General features: G+C 40.5%; 1 protein-coding gene across 1 annotated transcript in view; it reads right to left on the bottom strand.

The window, feature by feature from the left end:
- Positions 1 to 3570: 3570 nt before the first annotated feature.
- ABCB11 (ATP binding cassette subfamily B member 11) overlaps positions 3571 to 19589 on the bottom strand; it is an 86928-nt gene continuing 70909 nt past the window's right edge. The window contains exons 22-28 of the mRNA XM_045559211.1: positions 17486 to 17689; positions 15965 to 16206; positions 14343 to 14499; positions 13003 to 13200; positions 9393 to 9599; positions 7292 to 7438; positions 3571 to 6454 (exon numbers count right to left, since the gene is read on the bottom strand). Coding sequence (XP_045415167.1) covers positions 6254 to 6454; positions 7292 to 7438; positions 9393 to 9599; positions 13003 to 13200; positions 14343 to 14499; positions 15965 to 16206; positions 17486 to 17689 — 1356 coding nt within the window. The 3' untranslated portion in view covers positions 3571 to 6253. The remainder of the gene's footprint in view (positions 6455 to 7291; positions 7439 to 9392; positions 9600 to 13002; positions 13201 to 14342; positions 14500 to 15964; positions 16207 to 17485; positions 17690 to 19589) is intronic.

The raw sequence follows: 19589 nt of genomic DNA, 5'->3' as shown, positions 1-19589 counted from the left end.
TCTAGGTTCTGGATGGGTGTCTTGGTTATAGATATCTTTAGTGTGGTGGTTTTCTCAGTTGCTAGTTGTTTATAGGTTATAGCAGTGATGAGCTATGTGGGTGGGCAGATTCCTTGTCTCTCTTTGATGAGGGAGGATGGCGTCTTTGAAATCTTTTCTCTTTTCCACCCCTGTCATCTTCTTAACAGTGTGAATTGTATTGGCATGCCCAGTTTAATCTATGGGATAGTAGGTGGTGCTTGTGGGTGAGAATCAATCACATCCTGCATGATTGAGTCAGTAAATGCTGTAACGAGCATGCAAATTGACCTCCCTGTCAGTAGGTGGCGCTTGCCAGAAGGAACAAGTTGCAGTGTTGTGGGGACCTGTGACCAGCTCTGGTCCCTCAGGAGAGGCACATGAATGCCCCAGATGGTGGGTGAGGCCCTGGAACTTCTAGGTGAGTCCTCATTCTCTGCCACAGCAGAAGTGGGTGAGGGAGTGAGGCTGGGTGGGGTTGGTTTGGGTGATCCCACCCTCAGCCTCCACAAAAGCTGGTAAGGTAGCTGTTTTGGCAGGGCTCATATGTCTGCTGTGAGCTTCTGGGTAATGGCACCAGGGAGGGGCCTTATGCAACCACAAAGTCTGCTTGTGGAGGCAGGGCTGTCTGAGATTCAGAATCTGGCTGTCAGGAGTGGGGTTTGCTCTTCTCTCCCCTCCCCTGCTCCATGGTCTCCTAGCATCTGCCGACAGGCAGGAGCTCAAACTAGCTGAGCTCCCCCACGATTGTGCTGTGGACTGGGAGATTCCCTGCCCAGGATCCCAGCCTGGGCTGACAGCGCAGCCTTCCTGTGGGGAGAGGGGTGTCCTGCAAGTATCCTGCAGCTGGGATCCCACATTACATTCTCTTCTCAATTCTGCCCATGCGGGCTCCCTCCCCTCCTGAGATTAGTTCACAAATCTCCCCTCCATGCCCCCAAGGAACATGATTGAGACCTGGGGTATGGTATCTGGCCTATGGGTCTGTCCCTGGGTCCCTGAAGATCAATCCCTAACCATGCCAGGGAGAAGTGTGCTGGTCCCAAGTTGTCTATGGGGTCCTCAAGCAGGTTTCGTGTCCTCCTGCTTTGGGGTGTGCCCTGCTTTGATGGAGCCACTGGGCAAGCAGCACCAGAGAGGGCCAGTGAGCAGGGAGCTCACATTCCGAGCACCCCTCTGTCCACTGCAGGACATTAAGAAGAAAGGTTTGAACCCCACTGTCTGTGGAAGCCTTGGTGTGGTGGCTCAATTGTCTCTCGGCAGCCATGGGTCAAGGAGGGGAAGGGAAGGAAAAGAGTCTGGAGGGAGGAAAGCTAGTGCTCTTGTTGTCTCTGTGCCTCTTGTGGAAGGAAGCCCACTTGGAATGTCCAGGCCCTGGAGTCATGCAGACCCCCTGGGGCCCACTGGACCCCTGTGGCTCCTGCAGTCTGAGTGGAGTTGTGAAATGTTTGTGTGGGAATGAACAAGAGGAAACCTGAGGCGTTGAAGCCCCCTAGGGAGGACAAAGGTAAATGGCAGGTAGAGAAGCAATATGGCACCTGCCATCCCAGCTCAGGTCTTGGTGCTGGGATGCACCCCAGGGATGCTGGGAGCCTGGCGTTTTGTCCACAAGAAGCTCCCAGTTTACTGGTGGCAACAGCTTTTGGGCTTGTGAGGGTAGAAAGTCTCTCCAGGAGCTCAGGGACTGACTGACTGTCAGAGATGTGAGGGTAGGGGAAACAAACCACTCCACCTACCCTTTTCTCTGGACCCCAAGCCTATCAGGGGTTGATCTCTGCCGATATCTTGCTCTGCTCCACCACTTCTTCCCATGGAGTCTCTTGTAGGATGTGCCACCCTCCCTCAGAATCACATCCAATCTGTGTTTGTTTGTTTGTTTGTTTTCTCTTTCATCTAAAATTTTTCCTTCTTACTGAGATGCTCTGGCAGCTTGTGTCTCTGGTCAGCCGTCTCTCCCCAAGGAGCTCTGGTTTCAAAATCTAGTCTCAGTATCTATTGTTTTAATTATTGTGACTCTGTGCTGAGTTCTCCTACCCTTTTTATTTTAATTTTTTAAGTTTATTTTTTAAAATTACAAGATACACATGTACATAAATCTTTTAGCTGTTTCTTTGGTATTTACCTTCATCTTTTTAAACAATGTTTTTGTTGCTGTTTGTTTAATATTTTAACTATTTAGTTTCCATCATGAAATATCAGGACTATGAGTATCTAATTCTTTTACACCCATATCCTATCCCGTCCTTGATCTACTCCATGTATTTTCTCCTACCTTCCATAACATTTCTGTAATTTTGGTTTTGATCAGTATTAAGCATTTACATTGATATGACTTTGTAAATAACATTGTCAGGTGAATCATGCAGTGTAATGTAAATACATTTCCTTCTTGTATAATTTTTCTTTTTCCCCAGAGCTATTAGCTAATAATCTCTGTCTCTCTCTTTCTCCTCTCCCTCTGTTTTCTGTTACCTATTGTTAATTTTACCCCAGACTCTCATAAGAAGGAGTTATGTCTCCTCTTAACATTCAAACCCATCAGGCAGTCTAGCAGCATCCTTTTTTCTGGGGGACATCCCTCATCCCACCCAGAACCCATTTCCCTGCTTCAGGTTGGGCTGGCTGCTCACTGAGGCTGTGGTACCATGTTATCCTGGGCTCTCCCTTCCTAATCATCCCGGCAAGTCCCATCCACTCATTCCTGAGTTAGATCACCTGTTCCTATGTTCCATACCTTCCTGGTTCTTTCTTTACTCTCTTATTTTAGGAAAACTCTCCTTTTGTGGCCTCCTGAGAAAAGATGAATGGAGAGTAAAAATTTTGAGACCTTGCACAACTGAGAATTTCTTTAAATTTCTCTCATTCTTGAGAATACTTTGTTGGATACAGAATGATTTCCCCTTAGAATTTTGAAGGCAAATCTTTATGTTTTCTGGCTCTAGTTTTATTGGCAGGAGGTCCTACGTCATTATAATTCCACATTTATCATGTGTAATATGTTCCCGGTGCTGGGAGAGGTGGCTCACACCTGTGGTCCCAGTGACTCAGGAGGCTGAGGCAAGAGGATCACATGAGCCCAGGAGTTTGAGGCTGCAGTGAGCTATGATGAGGCCACTGCACTCCAGCCTGGGCAACAGAGCAAGACCCTGTCTCTAAAAAAACAAAAATTAAAAAAAAATTACAAAGACAAAAAACATGTCCCTTCCTTTCTCCTCAAAAATTTTAGTAGCTTCTTTTCCCCCAGTGTTCTAAAATTTCATAATAATGTGCCCAAATAGGATTTTTATTTATTACATTCATTGCTTGGTAATCACTTTCCAGGAAACGTTCTTGGACTATTTCATTAATAATTTCTTCCCTCAGTTTTTTTCTGAACTCTCTGGAATGACTATTAGTTAATTATTATAGTACCTGTATCATTACCTTAAATTTTTTCTTTTTTTCTACTTTTCATCTTTATCTTTTTGTTTTGCCTTCGGAGAGATTTCCCCAACTTTGTCACCTAATCCTTCTTTTTTTCCTATAAACTTTTATTAACTGGGCTGATAGGGAGAGTTCACACATTCTGAAAACATAAGGAAATTACAGAAAGACTTGCAATAAGTGTGGAACAGAACAGATCAAGCCAATCCGAGTCATCTGAGAAATAATAATGTCAAATGGCAGAGACCAAACCTTTGTTAGTGACAGAGGATGCAGGATAAAAACGAAGACATGGTTACATTCTGGTCTTGTAACATAAACATGCAACTTTATTTATCTATTCATTTTTGAAGTTGTGATCTCCCTTGTCACTGAGCCTCAGAAAGCAATTGTTTTCCCAATTTCAAGCCCCCTCTAGTAGCTCTTTTCCCTCTTATCAATAACTTCCAAGTAAATTATTTGCAAAAATTACTCATATTCATTCCTTTTTCACATCCCACAAATTCCATTCCAGGAAACTAGCAACCTCCCAGCACAGAGCTCATGTTCTCCCTCTTGGAAATGCGAACCTACACAATGGATTTTAATCTTCTTTCCTCAAAATTAGAGGATCAGCATGTGTTTAATGCAAAGCTTAATTCCTTCTAGCAGGCATACTTAGTTTGCAACTTACTTGCCATTGCCATTTTTCACAGCTTAACTAGAGTGCATTCCTCCACCCTCTGCCTCCTCATGTGGAAACCATCAACAATTCTGGCCTAATCAGTTAACCTCCTAATTCATCTTTGCAGTTATTTACCAGGAAACACTGGAAAACAGACATAAATATTACACCTCCACATACCACAGCTCAGGCTTAATTCATAGGCAGAATTTCATTTGTTGGCCAAGCGAAGAAAAGACATCTACGTAGAGTGGGGCTTGGGAGGAAGACAGAGTAGGGAAAAGACGTTGGATGGGTGGACAACTGAATGGGAACCATGCAATCCTGCCATTGAGTTTTTTCATTTCTGCTATCAAGAGCTCCTTTTCGTATGTTTATTTATTTTTTTTTGTATATTCATTTTTATGGACTTCTGTTTTTATTTAAATAGATGGAAACATCTTCTCTTTTCTGGTTGACTAAATTTACTTCCACTCCTTGAGTGTTTTCCTAATCTTTGCATTGGCTCGGTTACTTCTAATTTCCTCCCTCCTGGGTGTTCTACTGTTGTTGCTTTTGCTTTATATGTTAAAATATTTGCTGGGTGTCTGGTGATCCTTGGCAGTCCATTCCCATGCAAGGGGGAGACACTGGGAAGCCCAGGGAAGCTCTGAGCGGGTGGATGCCTGTTCTTGGCAAGTGGGCTTCACAGTAGGGCGATCTGGCTGGAAAATTTTCTTTGGAGAATGCCTAGCATCAGAGTCACAGGTCTTCTATCTTAGATTGGCCAGTTTCCCCAGAGAATGATTCTTCAATCTCCCATAAGAGGAGGGGTGCTAGGAGTTTTTCTGTTCACATATAGCTTTATGTTCAATCCCCTTGTCTTTTGTATGTGAACCACCCTTTCAACTGCAACCTGTGTCCTTAAATCCAAGCCTGTCTGTGAGCTTCCCCAGAGAGGGAGTATCCAGTCTTCTGCTGGGACTGGGGAAGGGCAGCATCCTGCTGCAGAGGGGGCTGTGTACCTGTTTCTACATAGGCCTTCAGCCCATTCTTCTGTCTTCCCAAAAGTCTTTACATCCTGAGATTTTTCTAAGGGTCTATGCTACAAAACAGGATGTTCCTGGGCTTCCCCTGACTCACAAATTACATTTTTTGTTTTTTCTCATCTTCTAAATCCATTGTCAGTTGTCCATTTGCTTTCTGGCTCCCAAAATCTTGTTGTTGGCATCATTTTGTTTTCTTTATTCTTGTAGATTCATGCCTTATTTAATTCTCTTAATGTCATACAGTAGTGTTTTGAGTGAGAAGGGATAAACATGTGTGTTTTTCTGCCATATTTAACTGGCTTTTTTGTATAACACCTTATGAAGCTATAGCAAAGTAAAATACACTATTTTCATTTCATGAATAGGATTTCCAGGAAATAAACAATAGCAACCAGTATGGAGGGAGGTGATGAGGAATACTAGGCCGGGGACAGAGTCCTCCACTCCAGCCACACCAGCAGATTCAGCGATGGTGACTTCACCACCCACGCACTGCACCCTGAATCTACAGCTTCAGTCAACACCCCTAACTGGCCAGGCCTGGCTAATATTAAACTTATCCCTCCTACCTCACTCAGCCTGAGAGCATCCAGTGTCAGAGTCCTCCTTTCCCTAGCCTTGGCCCTAAGGATGAATGAATCTGCTTGCAAGTGCAAGAAAACTTTGGTTATGAAATCCAGCTGGTCTTAAGTCCTGTTCTTCTCACATTTGACCTTGGTTAAACAAACATTAGTTGAGCACTTGTTATAGACCAGCCTCTGTGCACGTTGAGGGTCCAGCAATGCCAAAGACAGTCTCTGCCCTTGAGGAGTTCAAAACTTCTCACATTACGTGACTTCTTACGTAGTAATTGGGACCGGCTCCTGCACAGAGAAACACCAGGTGATGGCTGAGCAGCCGCTTGACATTGGATTTTCACTCACACTCACCCTCGTTTCTTTCATCTTCTATATAGACATCTAAAACGGAATTATTATTGAAGGTCATTAGAAATTAGCTTGGATCCCAATGTATGACAATGTCTGTAAAAGTAAAGTATTGACATTCCTCTCTAAAGAAACAACCACCCCAGCACTCCTGCAATTGGTGCGTCGTCTATGTGTGAAGTTCTTGGGCCGGGTCAGCTGATGGGGGCTCCTGTGGTGAATAGTTTGTAGTAGGCACCCTTCTGGGCCATCAGTTCTTCGTGGGTCCCCTTTTCAATCACCACCCCCTGGGCCATGACAGCGATCACATCCGCATTCTGGATGGTGGACAAGCGATGGGCAATGACAATGCAGGTCCGACCCTCTCTGGCTTTGTCTAGAGCAACCTGCACCGTCTGCAAAAAGAAGATGGAAAGTTGAGGCAAAGACGTATGATGTTCCCCAGGCCACTGTCCCAAGAGTTCAGTTAATGCCACCTGAGTAGCAACCCTATACTTGGGGGTAAACCCCCAGGCTTGACCTAAGAGAGGATTAAGCAAGCATTCACTGAATGCAATGCATCAATTATTTCAGCAGCAGTACACAGGCTGAGAAATTTCAATGAAGCAAGAAGGAAGCAAACTACAAAATCACTATGCAATTTTACAGTTACTTAGTGATGGTCTAGTTTACTCAAATGAACCCAAGCAAACAATGGAGGGTAGCAGTCAAACGGTCATTCCTGATACTGTTCTTCATTGAGGACATATTAGCTCTCTCCAAAATGGAATCCTGATTTTTAAGATGTTAATTAGGAATTTAAAATTTCATAATTGTGTTTTTCTCAGTTGCATCTTCTTTCGTCCAAACCACACATCAGCTATCACCTCTTTCTTTGTGTTGTACGTGGCCTACCTTTTCTGTCACATACCTTTAGAACTACAAAATATGTAATGCCGAACAGACGAACCTCTACTTTATTTAAGAAAGCCAATTATTTGCCTTCAAAGAAATGTCACTTAGCCTAAAGAATCTTAAAAACAATTCTAATTTTAAAGTTAAGCTTTTTTAATTTGAAGCAATCTTATGCTAAATCACTGTCCTCAGATTATTGTCTTTTGGTTCCACAAAGTATTGCCAATTTCTACTGTTAATGAATCAGAAAATTGAAAATAGTGCCATTTTATAAGGACAAAACTTACACCAAAAGACTCATTTATAATGATCTAAGACTTTAGAAAATCAACACATACCTTTTCACTTTCTGTGTCTAAGGCAGAAGTGGCTTCATCCAGTAGCAAGATTTTAGGCTCTCTCACGATGGCCCGAGCAATAGCAATGCGCTGTTTCTCCCCTCGAGAGAGTTGAGACCCCTGGGACCCAACATTAGTTTCATATTTCTGGAAAAAGTATGGTTAGTATGAGAACTAGAAACAGTCACTGCTCTCATGTTCTATGGCGCCCACATCAATGACTCCTATGTGAGTTTAAATTATTTGTTGTTTGTTGAACTTGGGAATAGTGAATGAGTCCTCCTGTAAAGGATGTCAAATCCACTAAGGAATAAAAAAAAAAAATGAAATTTGTGACTTTTGGTGCTGGGAGACAAGGAACTTTATTCCCTATGTCTGTATTTCTTTTAGGTTTTTATTTCCAATCTCCTTCTCCCTAGGTTTAGGTAAAATCACATGTATGAGATCCTTCTTGACTTGAGACTTCCTCATTTACAAACTCTGATCTCAAAAATCCTTGCAAGGTGGAATAATCCCAGGAATGGAAATGGCTTTTGAGAGATCTTCTGGTCCATTCCTTTATTGGGGAGGCATCATGTTGGAACACAAGCCTTGGTTAGAATCTCTACTTTGCTGTTTATTAGCTCTGTGATCATGAAAAAACTATTTAAATTTCTTTGAGCTGCAAATTCATCTGAAAAATACAATATTGATAATGAGTTTGGAGACTTATTGTGCGTTTTAGATGAAATTAGGAAGGAATATCTCTAGCTAGATGCTTGGCATGGCTACATAAAAATTAACATTCATGGAGTATTTACTGTGCATCAGGTACTGTGCTAACTATTCTAGCCACATTACCATTTAATATTCACAGAAACCATATATCTGTATTTTTCAGATTACAACACTTAGGCACAGAGAGGTAAGAAAATGGTACAAAGACAAACAAGTAGCAAGCAGTGAGAGTAAAATCTCAACCCAGCGGTGTCTAGCTTCTGGGCCCCTGCCTGTGGCCGGCACTCTCCCCCTATCTTCCACAACAAGATCTGTCTCCTTCCTCTGCATCCCTTGCCTCCTGCCAAATGCTCGACTAAGCCAGGTGAGACCAATGACAACATACTTAGTCCTCGTGGAGACAAAATGCTCAGGGAAGGGTGTCATGGACAAGTCTGTATGAGAAAGAGTCAGTAAACCAACGCCAATCAGTGCCTGCACAAAATGAGTAGGTGTTCAATAGATATTTGTGGAATAAATGAACCTTCCAGGAGACTCACACCTTTACTTTTCAACTCTGGATGCTGCAAATAATAATTTGCACCTGTGTACAGATTGGACCACCCAGGTAAAAACCGGGCCAAGAGCCTAACATTTAAGAGACTTTGTGAAAAAAGCAAACAAAAAAGCCCCCCACAAACACCACAAAATTTCACTTATAAAGAAAGATAATTTCCCCAGTGGCATTAAAAAAAAAAAAAAGGAAATGGAGAGGTCAAAGGTAATAGTTGGCTCCTACAATTTGGTTTCCATGTTTTAATTTTCCTTATAATCAACCACTAAGAGTTGGATGAGATAATGCTTTCCAAAACTAAAATGTATGTTGATGAAGGACATTTACTTTGCCTAAAATCCTGGAGTACTGGGAAATCAATTGTGTTGCCTTTGACATTCTTCTTGAACCACAATCATAATACAGGTTGAGTATCCCTTATCTGAAATGCGTGGGACCAGAAGTGTTTTGGATTTCATATTTTTTCAGATTTTGGAATATTACATATACATAATGAGATATATTGGGGTGGGACCCAAGTCTAAGCATAAAATTCATTTATGTTTTATGTACACCTTATACACATAGCCTGAAGGTAATTTTATACAACATGTTTAATAATTTTGTGTATGAAACAGTTTTGGCTGTGTTTTGACTGCAACTTGTCACATGAAGTCAGATGTGGAATTTTCTACTCTGGCATCACGTCAGCACTCAGAAAGTTTCGAATTTTGGAGCATTTTGGATTTCAGGTTTTTGCATTGGGGATGCTCAACCTGTCCTTGTTGGTGATTCTACCTCTGTCCATCCCTGTCTCCTGTAGGGAATGGCTGGCTGTGAGTTGGTACTCACCTCTGGGAGGGACATGACAAAGTCATGCAGCTGGGCCTGCTTTGCAGCTGCTATGACTCTTTCCATGGAAATTTCTTTGGTGTTGTCACCGTACTTGATGTTGTCCATTATGCTGCAGGCAAACAGCACTGGTTCCTGGGAAACAATCCCGATGTTGGAGCGGAGGAACTGGATGTTTACTTTTTTGCTGTCATGCCCATCTATCATCTGCCAAGACAGGTGACAACAAAGGGCATTGAGTTTTAGAATTCCTGCCGTGAGAAAAGTTCATATTCTAGAGTTAAGAGTTATGCAGGACATTTTGTTTGCTTAACAGACAGCAATCCCAGGGCTCCAGGCAATAAATTATGTTGCTTTGACCGCTGGAGCTCATGTCTGACGGGAGTGGTGTTGAAGTTAACGCTGATCAGACTATGATTTTGTTTGTTTCCCAAACTCTAGCTCTACAGCTGGAAAAATGAGAAAGAAACTCAGGACAGTATTTGGTCAAGAAAAAATTTCCCCGTTTGCTTTGAATGCAGCATACTCCACAAATATGCAGAGTTGCTCAATTTTGAGACTCCATGAGTTAGGAAAAGGATTTTTCTATGTGAAACTATTGTATAATGTAACAGACAAGCCTGTTTCTTTGATTTTACTAACACCGTTCTCTGAATAACTGAGATAATAGCATCAAATTTTAAAAAGGAATGTATTTATTCACTTAGTCCAATCTCCAAACATATATTGAATCACCTGCCACAAAAGCACCAAGCTAACTGTGTCTGCTACAGAAAGAAAGCATAGACCAGGTGCGTTGGCTCACGCTTGTAATCCTAGCACTCTGGGAGGCTGAGGCAGGAGGATTGCTCGAGCTCAGGAGTTCGAGACCAGCCTGAGCAAGAGCGAGACCCCATCTCCACTAAGAATAGAAAAATTAGCCAGGTGTTGGGTGTCATGGCACGTGCCTGTAGTCCCAGATACTCAGAAGGCTGACGCAGAAGGATCACTTGAGTCCAGGAGTGTAAGGTTGCAGTGAGCTATGATGACACCACTGCACTCTACCCCAGGCAATAGAGTGAGACACTGTCTCAAAAAAAGAGCATAATCTCTGTCTCCTAGAAACCCAATCTAGTTAGGCAGTTAAGTTCAGGTACTCAAATAGCTACCATTTGAGCTGGTTCACGTAAGAGTCCTAGAATAGTAAAGATACAGTGTATCTAAAATACTACTATAAAGTGGCCCTTTGATTTCAGAGAAAGATTATGTTAAATGGCAGGAACAGATTATATTTTAGATAATTTATCAGCAAAAGAAAAAGCAAACACTACCAGAAAAACTACAAGGTGTTCCTCAATAACAATTAGCCCTCACTTATCTTGCTTTGTTCATTCTCCATAGTACTTAAGTCTGCACAGCACAATTTAATAATTAATACTGGAGCCGTTTGCTTAAAAATGTTTGTATTATAGAAATGTTCTACAATGATATAACAAAATATAGTGTGCCTATGAAGTGCAAGGAATCATAATGATTTCCTCACGGGCCTTGCTTTCTACCTGTGCCCAGAACATTCACTGGGCACAGTCAGAGAAATATACTATAGAGTGTTAATGTTGGCAAGGTCAAACAGGAAGGATTCAGGTTCCTGAGTCTCATATAGTTTGCAATCTACCTGGGTGATTGACATGATAAAGATGACATTTTGGAAAAGTGAACCCTCTCTCTTACAGAGATTAGACCCCTGGTGCAATGTGCATTCTAGGTTCACCAATCACCAAATACTCCCAAACGAATTAAAATCTTTACTCTTAAAATTAATAACAGAAGCGATTATAAATCACAGGTAATCAACTCTCACTCTTCATTTTTATAACTTCCTGGATTCTGCCAGGAAGAATAAGTTTGCTTGTTTCCTTGCTTTGGTTTATGAAAGGGAATCTTTAGTTGCCTCTTTCAAGTTCTCTCGGCATTTCTCTTTATAATGTTATCTATCCTCATTGCACTGAAGATTATACTATTCAGGGAAACCAGAAAGGCCATTTTCTAAATATTAAACAATGATTCAAATATGGAGCAAAATAAAACATTTTCGGATCCATATCTCTAAACTATTTCTTAGAAAACTACTTGTGGGTGTGCTTCAACAAAAGCAGGTTGAAAACCAAGAAAGAGGAATGTACAGGAATGAGGAAATAAATGGATCTAACTCAAGAAAACATTGCAAGGAACTCACAGGATGACAACTGCTCAACAGGCAATGGTCGCAATTAATCCAGGCAGTGACAAAAATGAGGGAATAGATGGCAGGATGGAGATATTGGAAGAACTTAAAGATTTTTATAAAGGCAGAGAACACAGGAAAAAAAAGAATGCCTTTTAGAAAAACAAGAAAGCAAATGTAATGCTAATGTACCTCACTATTTGACTTTAGGATGAACAACGTTTACATAATCATAACGAAAGCTGTTAATTGATTGCCAACTTTAAGAATCAACTAGAGTGAAAGCAGGAAAGAAAATCAGCCTTAAAAATAGAATGCAAGCATTTTATATTCTTGATAATATAAAAGTGCAGTTAGGACTTGAGAAGGAAAAGGAGGGAGTAAGAGGTGAAAAAGAGGTAGGATTGTGAGAATTTTCATTTTAGAAAGAAAGAATTCAAGATACATTTTATATAGGTGGTGGAAAAGCAACAGAAGTGTATCAGTTAAATTTACAAATAGAGGGGCTAAAAAAATGATACAAGTACATTGGGAGGATGTGGGTAAAAGGAGGGAGTGGTGAAGATAAGCTAAATTTCTATCTCTTGAGAATAAGTCAGCAGAGTCTAAATTTGTTAAATTGTGAAACAGCAACATAAGCATATTGTTTAAAGACATAAAAGTTATCACTGGGAGATCAAAAAATATCAAGTGGTTAAAAATAGTTGTCTTTGAGCAGAGAAAGGCAGGATGAGGTGGAAGGGTAGAGCAGAGAGTTGCTTTTTATTATTATACAAACCTTTCTTTGCTATTTGACTTTATAATCCTCTGCATATATTACTTTGGAAGAAAGAAGAAAGGAAGAGAAGAGAAAGAAATGCTGTGAAAAATAAGCAAAAAAGTAATTCACCAATTTTTCAAATATCCTTGCCAAATCTTTGTGGTGCATGGCTATCAATTTGAGTTCCTTTGATTATTTAGAATTAAGCTTCTTGAACAAGGACTATCTCAGACTTTTTCATGCTAAGTCCCCTTTCTTGCTCATTTGTCATTGCGTCCCTTATCACCCCCACTTTTTCCATTCCCAGTCATTAGTTTCCTGATTAGTCTGCACTTTCTGCTCCATTTACGGGTAAACGAATGCTTCTATGAAATACACTCATCTCCAGCTTTGCACTGTGTGTACCCAGTTTTCTTTGCCTAACTGATCAGCAGGCCATCTGGAACTGGAAAACTATGATGTTAGAAACTGTGGGGTAGAGTCAGGTCAACCATCAAATGACTGGAACTGGAAAATATGCACAGGGATAAAGTGTCAAGGCAAGCACTTTACAGTGAGTCTGCCAAAGCACAATCTTGAAGACCACTGTTAGGGGTTGGAGATATTCTGCAGAGAGCAACATTCTCAAAAGCGTGTGCACTGCTTACCACCTTCCCTTGATCAGGATCATAGAAACGTTCCAACAGCTGAATACTGGTGCTTTTGCCACATCCACTGCTTCCAACAAGTGCCAGTGTCTGCCCTGGACTAACCGACACTGAAAGACCATTCAGAACTTGCACATCAGGTCGAGAAGGATATGTAAATTTACAGTCAACGAAATCAATCTTCCCCTGGAAGTTGTCCTGTGAATGGGAGGATTGAAATTACACATGTTCTTACTGGAGCTTAGAATATTAAAAATGCACCTAAATCTGAGTTTAAGATCCCTGCTTGAGACACCTTCAAACTATGCTGCCAAAGTGCAAAGTATAGAGACAGCAACTTAATGAAAGGACGTTCCATTCCCTATTCTATAATAGCAGGTGTAGTACAAAGGGAAGCTTGAGCAGTGAAATAGAAGACATTTGATCCCTCTCATTCCCACTCTAACCTAATGGGATTTCCTTGTCATCCATTACTTGACATTCTGAATAGAAGAGAACACCTGGAAGATACTATTACCTCACAGAAGCTGGTAACTGTCCGAACCCTACAGCTCTGTTCCCCCAAAGACTCAAAATAATAACATTTCACTTAGAATGACCTAGAGAGAAGGTTCCTTGAGGTCTGTACTGCAAAGGTGAATATTTTCCATTATACTTTAGTGTGCTTAAAACTACGGAAATTATAAACTCTAGAAATGGATAGACGTTTAACAGACCACACAGGGACTTTACTTTTATTGAGCTGAAGGAGAAACAGGTCATTGGATCAATTTAAAAAGATTTCAGAATTTAATTTGGCTTAACTAATGTTTAGGTTTTGTTTTGCTCTCTTGAACATACTGAGGTTTTCAAAAATAGGCAGGGAAGATGAAACAACACCTCTGGGGACTATCCATTAGAAGAAAAGTTATCTTGTTGAGATCAAATTAAATTTTCTGGGCATCCATATGAGCTAAAACTTGAAGCCAGATGAACATGAATCAAATCAATACCATTGGACAGGAAGAGCTGGTTTTTCTACATTCTATACCAGAATGTCAATAGAAAACATGGTGGTTGAGAGGTCTCAAAATACAACAGGCTTCATTCCTTCCAGAACGATATTATATAGAATTTAGCATTCATTGGATATCATTGCCTTACTCAAATGCCAGCTTTAGGAATAATTTTTAATGCTAATTTATTTCATTCCTTTACATTTATAAATCTACTGTCTGTCCCTTCTGAGCTCATATGAATGAATCTATATACTGCAGGAATTTAGAAGCTAAGAGGTAATGTTTGATAATCCCTAATGGCTGTTCTGCACACACACACACATAAGCACAATCAATACTTACCCATTTTTCACCAGCACTACTATATACACTGATTGGGGGTCGTCGGTCCAGCAGTTGAAAAAGGTGTGCAGCTGCTATTTTAGCCTTGGCATAACTTGGGGTGTAAGAGGAGGCTCTTCCAAGAGCTGTCGCACTCAGCACGACTGCAGAGATCACCCTGCAATCAGATAGACACACAAGAGGAAAGCGCTGTGATGCGGTTGGTGTGACGGACGAAGAAGCAGGAGTTTGGGGCTCTAGCTCCAGTTCTGCCAGGAAAGGGCCGAGTAGCCTCAAGCAAGTCACTTCAGACTTGTCTGGGAATAGGTGGTGGCATTGGCAAGATTAGCAGTGCTCAAACTGTCTTCTATGAAAGAGAGGCGAGGGGAGGACTGAATAAGGGGGCACTCAGAACTCCAAACCCTGATTCAATCACAATAGCCTCTTTTTTAAAAAAATTGACCAAAGGAAAGAAAAAAGAAAAAGACTTCCAAAAATTAAAATAAAAAGGAGGGAACCTGAAAGAGCACCAGATTGGGTTGATTTTCTTACAATTCTAACATGTTTTGAATCTGTAATAGGTGTGTGAAAGATAACAATTGGTGAAATGAGCATACATTCTGTGCCAAGCATGCATATAATTCATGCTTCAAACAGCATGAGAAAGATGCAACGGCCTGTATCCTTCTACATGTCTTAGCCTTTAACTATATTCAACATGTCTTGAATGAATGAATGAATGAATGAACAAATGAGTGACTGATAAATATGAGCAACAGCTTTGCTGCTGTACAGACTATGATGTGAGGAGTAGCCCCCAAAGCTGTGACCTGCTGGACCATGTGCAGAGGGTCTACCTGGGTGGGGATTGGGGCAGGGAGTGTGTCTTTGGGTGTCATAATGCTCAGTTTATAAGCAGGAATTGTTTTAGGCCAGAGTTGCAAATCCAAACATCTCCAGAAGCCCAGTCCAAAGCTTAAGGGAATGAAAAGTACTTGAAATAAAATAGAAATGGTAGAAGATGACCTTCCAAGTTTTCAAGATGAAGCCAGAAACTGGGAATTTTCTGTAGTCTCCTAATTTTGACATGTTGGCAAATAATTCTTTTAAAACCTTACATAAACTAAACAATAGCAAGTCAACAGTCTGTGTTTTCTGATTTGGGTTAGTAGCTTTAAATATGCAAAGATTTAGAATGTGCACCCTGTCCCCGGGAATCCTCAGGCTCTCACTTCTGGAAATGTGAGAAACTGGACTCAGAGATAATCTTCTTAGAAAAGCAGGCTCTGGCTATAAGAAAGGAGCATAATTCCCCTGTATTAGAAACTGTGATGCACGGAGAACCTTGAGAGGTGCTTGCATACCGGGGCTTGCCCTCTCGTTGCACTTGGAACTCTGAGACCATAAAGTGAAGAGGGATCACACAGAGACAGAAGGACACTCAGAAGGATGCCTGAGGGAGACAGCCTGGGCTGGAAGAACCACCCGACAACCCACAGAATCTTGAGAAATAATTAATCCCAGCTGTTTTAAGACACCAAGTTTGGGATAGTTTGTTAAGCAGCAGAAAAGCTAACTGATAGAACCAGGATATTCCTTCCTGGAGTGTTGATATTTTATGATCTTGGCCAGATCTTCCTCACCTGAACACATAGCTGAAATGGAGCCCCTCGTTGAGGACTAAGTAACCTCCATATCTGTAGGAAGCAGAATTAGCAATAAACACTACACTTTGGGAAAAGGCAAAGCACAATCCATAAACCTTCGCTTTCTGAATGGCTGTCTTGAATGGCTTCTCCAGCTCAGTCTCAAATGCTTCAATGAACCACCTCTCCTTCCCAATTCCAGCAATAGCACGGATATTACTGAGGGCTTCACTTGCAATCTGAAGAATGAAAATGAGTCTTAGGAATAAAAGGGCAGAAATAACTCCTTTCATGACATTTGAATGGCTACATGGATTGTATCTCGTGCAAATGGCAGGTACAAATCAGAGATGGCGGCATCATCTGGGAATACAGAGAGGTTGCTGGAGATCAACCCAACTGGACCATGAGACAATTTTTCAGTTAAATTCAAGTTCCACTTAATTCTAACACAGCATGGCTTTGCTGCTTCCCCTTGTGATAGAAGAAAGAACGGGAAAAAATGGCACATAAGGTTATCCTGGAAAGTTTTTAGCTTCTTTGCTAATTCATTTGAAATGTATAACATGGCTTCTTTAGATGTCTTCTGAAACAACAGATTATTTAATAATATAAATTTAAAATTTAAAATATTAGATTCTATTTTCTTAAAATATTAGTCTTACCAAATACTACATAAGATATTCAAAATTAAGTACAAAAATTTTATTTTTGTTGATGCTATGCATTTGCATTTGTTTCAATCCACACTCTAGGGTAAATAATCACCGCTTCTGAATTAGGGTCCTACCCTGCAAAAGTGCCAAGGCGGGCTACTTTCTACCACTGACTTATGGTAGTGCCTTTTGGTTTCTGCCTACTTGAGCAGTGTTCATATTCCCTCTCTTAAAAGAGATAAAACTGAGAGTAGAGTGAATTTGTTAAAAGAATGTGTGTGTGTGTGTGTATGTGTGCATGTGTGTGATTTCTCATACCAGATAAACATCTATGCCACCATCCCCTCATAACCCCTGATGACCAGATATTAATTAGAACATACTTTTAAAAATGCACAGTTAAAACCTAAGAGTATCCGAAACCCAACTTACAGTTCATGATTCTTGTCCCAAGCCTCGCAGACTCTAAAGTGTGAAAATTAAAGGTGTGTGATATCAAAAATAATAGCTCCTCTCTGTGTAGACAGCATGACTCAGGGAAACCATTAAGCTGAAAAAACTTCACAGACAGAAAACTGAATTATCTACCCCTGCAAGTGGAAATATGACAAACAAATCACTATTCGAGAGGAAATTGAACATGCAACCCTGTGTGTTCACCCCATATTTCTGCACGCCCACTCAAACTCAGAGCATCAGAGCTTTGGGCCCAGGCACATATGAAAAGGGTGTGGAAGGTTTCTCACTGTGCATGTCTGTGGGCTGACAGCTTCCTTAAGTCTCTTTATACTACCCATCTTTCCCAGTTTGTCTGATAGCTGCTCAGACATAAACACTTTGAAAATTAGGTCTGTAGGATTACCTGTCCCACTATCTCCATAGCTTGCTTGTCTTTAGAGGCAAATCCTGTCAACATTCTGGACTGCATGGCTCCGGACAAAGCCAAGAAGGGGAAGAAGCACAAGACAACCAGGCTCAGCTTCCAGCTAAAGAAGAAGGCAATGATCAGGGCCACAGTGACGTTGACGAAGGAATTGACTATCATCCCGATCTGAGAGCCGGTAGCCTGCAAACCAAAAGCAGTCAACCCATTTCAGACATACAGTCTCTTTTACCAAATACCATTATGTGAAAAGCCTATTTTATATCATAGAGAGAGAGGTTCTTTTTTTAATTGTGACAAAATTTACATAACAATCTTGATCACTTTAGCCATTCATAAGTATATAATCAATGGCATTAAAAATATTCACAATGTTGTGTACCCATCTATACCCAAAACTTTTTTATCATTCCCAATAAAAACTCTGTACCCATTAAACAATAACCTCCCCGTCCACCCTCTCCCAAGGTCTTGGTGACTTCTATTCTCTCTGTGTCTATGAATTTGCCCATTCTAGGTACCTAATATAAGTAGAACCACACAATATTTGTCCCTCTATGTCTGGCATATTTTGCTAAGCACAATGTTTTCAAGGTTCATCCATGTTGTAGCATGTGTCAAAATTTCATTCCTTTTAAGGTTGAATAATATTTCATTGTATGTATATACCACATATTTTTATCCATTTATCTGTTGGGGAACACTTTGGTTGTTTCCAACTTTCAGCTATTATGAATGGTGCTGTTATGAACATTGGTGTGTGAGTATCTGTTCATGTCCCTGCTTTCAATTCTTTTGGATATAGACCTAGGAGTGGAATTGCTGGGTCGTATAAAAGTTCTTTGTTCAAAAGGTTAATTAAGTTCTTTTAAATGATGAGCTTCCCTAATGTATTTGAAGGCTGGATTAATAAAAGCTTACTTGATTCACAGCTTTTCAGAAGCTCATTTATTGACTAATCTCATTTTATGGGTATCAGAGCTAGAGCAGCCTGTCTGAGATTAACGCAGCCCTAAGCAGGATGCACGTGTGTCCAGTAACTATGCATTTGGCTTGATTGAAGATACCCAGGCATTGGGCTTGTGTTAATATTACTTATTATTCAGTGAAGATCAATGCTTGCTGTATCATTATATTTTTGAAGTCGATACAATACTGTTACAAGATACCACTGTGATTCTCATTGAAGTTATTCTGTTCTTTGATACAAAGTTACCTGGTACCTTAACACAAACACAGCTGTTTAGTCAAAGCAGATGGGCAAATGGGATGCAGTCCCAATATAGGTAGAGAATGGACCACTGTGGTAATTGTTATCTATACCAATCGGAAGTATTCACTGGTTTTGAGTCTTCATTTCAGTTCCAGCTAAGTAGATATGATCAAAAGTTGGTGCACTTAAACACTTTGATCCAGTAATCATATTTTGAGAACTAAGAAAATAAGGATGTGACAAGCTTGCTATAAAATGATATGTTGCATATAAGGAGAAAAAAGACAGGAAGAAACCTAAGTAGGGAATTCTTTAAGAAATGATAAGTACTTTAAAATGATGTACTATGCAGTCATTGAAAATCTATTGTAGAATAATATGTAATGGTGAAAATATGCATACATTAGATTTTTTTAGGGGAAAAAAGAAAGACTGCAACACAATAATATGTAGAGTGTGGCCCTAAGTCTATGGGAAGCACATGCACACACACAAAAAGCCTAGCTGGATTGAAAGTGAAATATTTATATGGATTTTTCCTCCAAAAGAGAGGATTCCATGTTCCATTGAAATTTTGCCACATCATTTTTGATATTTTTGGTTGAACTAGCTAGGAGTTGAGACACGTTATACTACATTTCTATCAATCCGGTGAAGTGTTTTTCTTCCAAGAGCCTCACAAACCATGATTTAGTTGAAAAACCACACTTTCTTTTCTTTTTCTTTTCTTCTTTCTTTCTTTTTTTTTTTTTTTTCATTCTCATGAAAGTGTGTAGAGGTGCTGGGAGGCAAATTTGGTTTTCTTCACTTTAATCCAATGCTTGATTTTATAAAGGCATAGCCTTATCTTATACATGCGTGTAAGTCCCT

This window comes from Lemur catta, chromosome 8 (genome assembly GCF_020740605.2).
Source record: "Lemur catta isolate mLemCat1 chromosome 8, mLemCat1.pri, whole genome shotgun sequence".
Taxonomy (NCBI): domain Eukaryota; kingdom Metazoa; phylum Chordata; class Mammalia; order Primates; family Lemuridae; genus Lemur; species Lemur catta.
The sequence above is the reverse complement of the archived record's forward strand: the minus strand, read 5'-3'. Positions and strand labels throughout refer to the sequence as shown.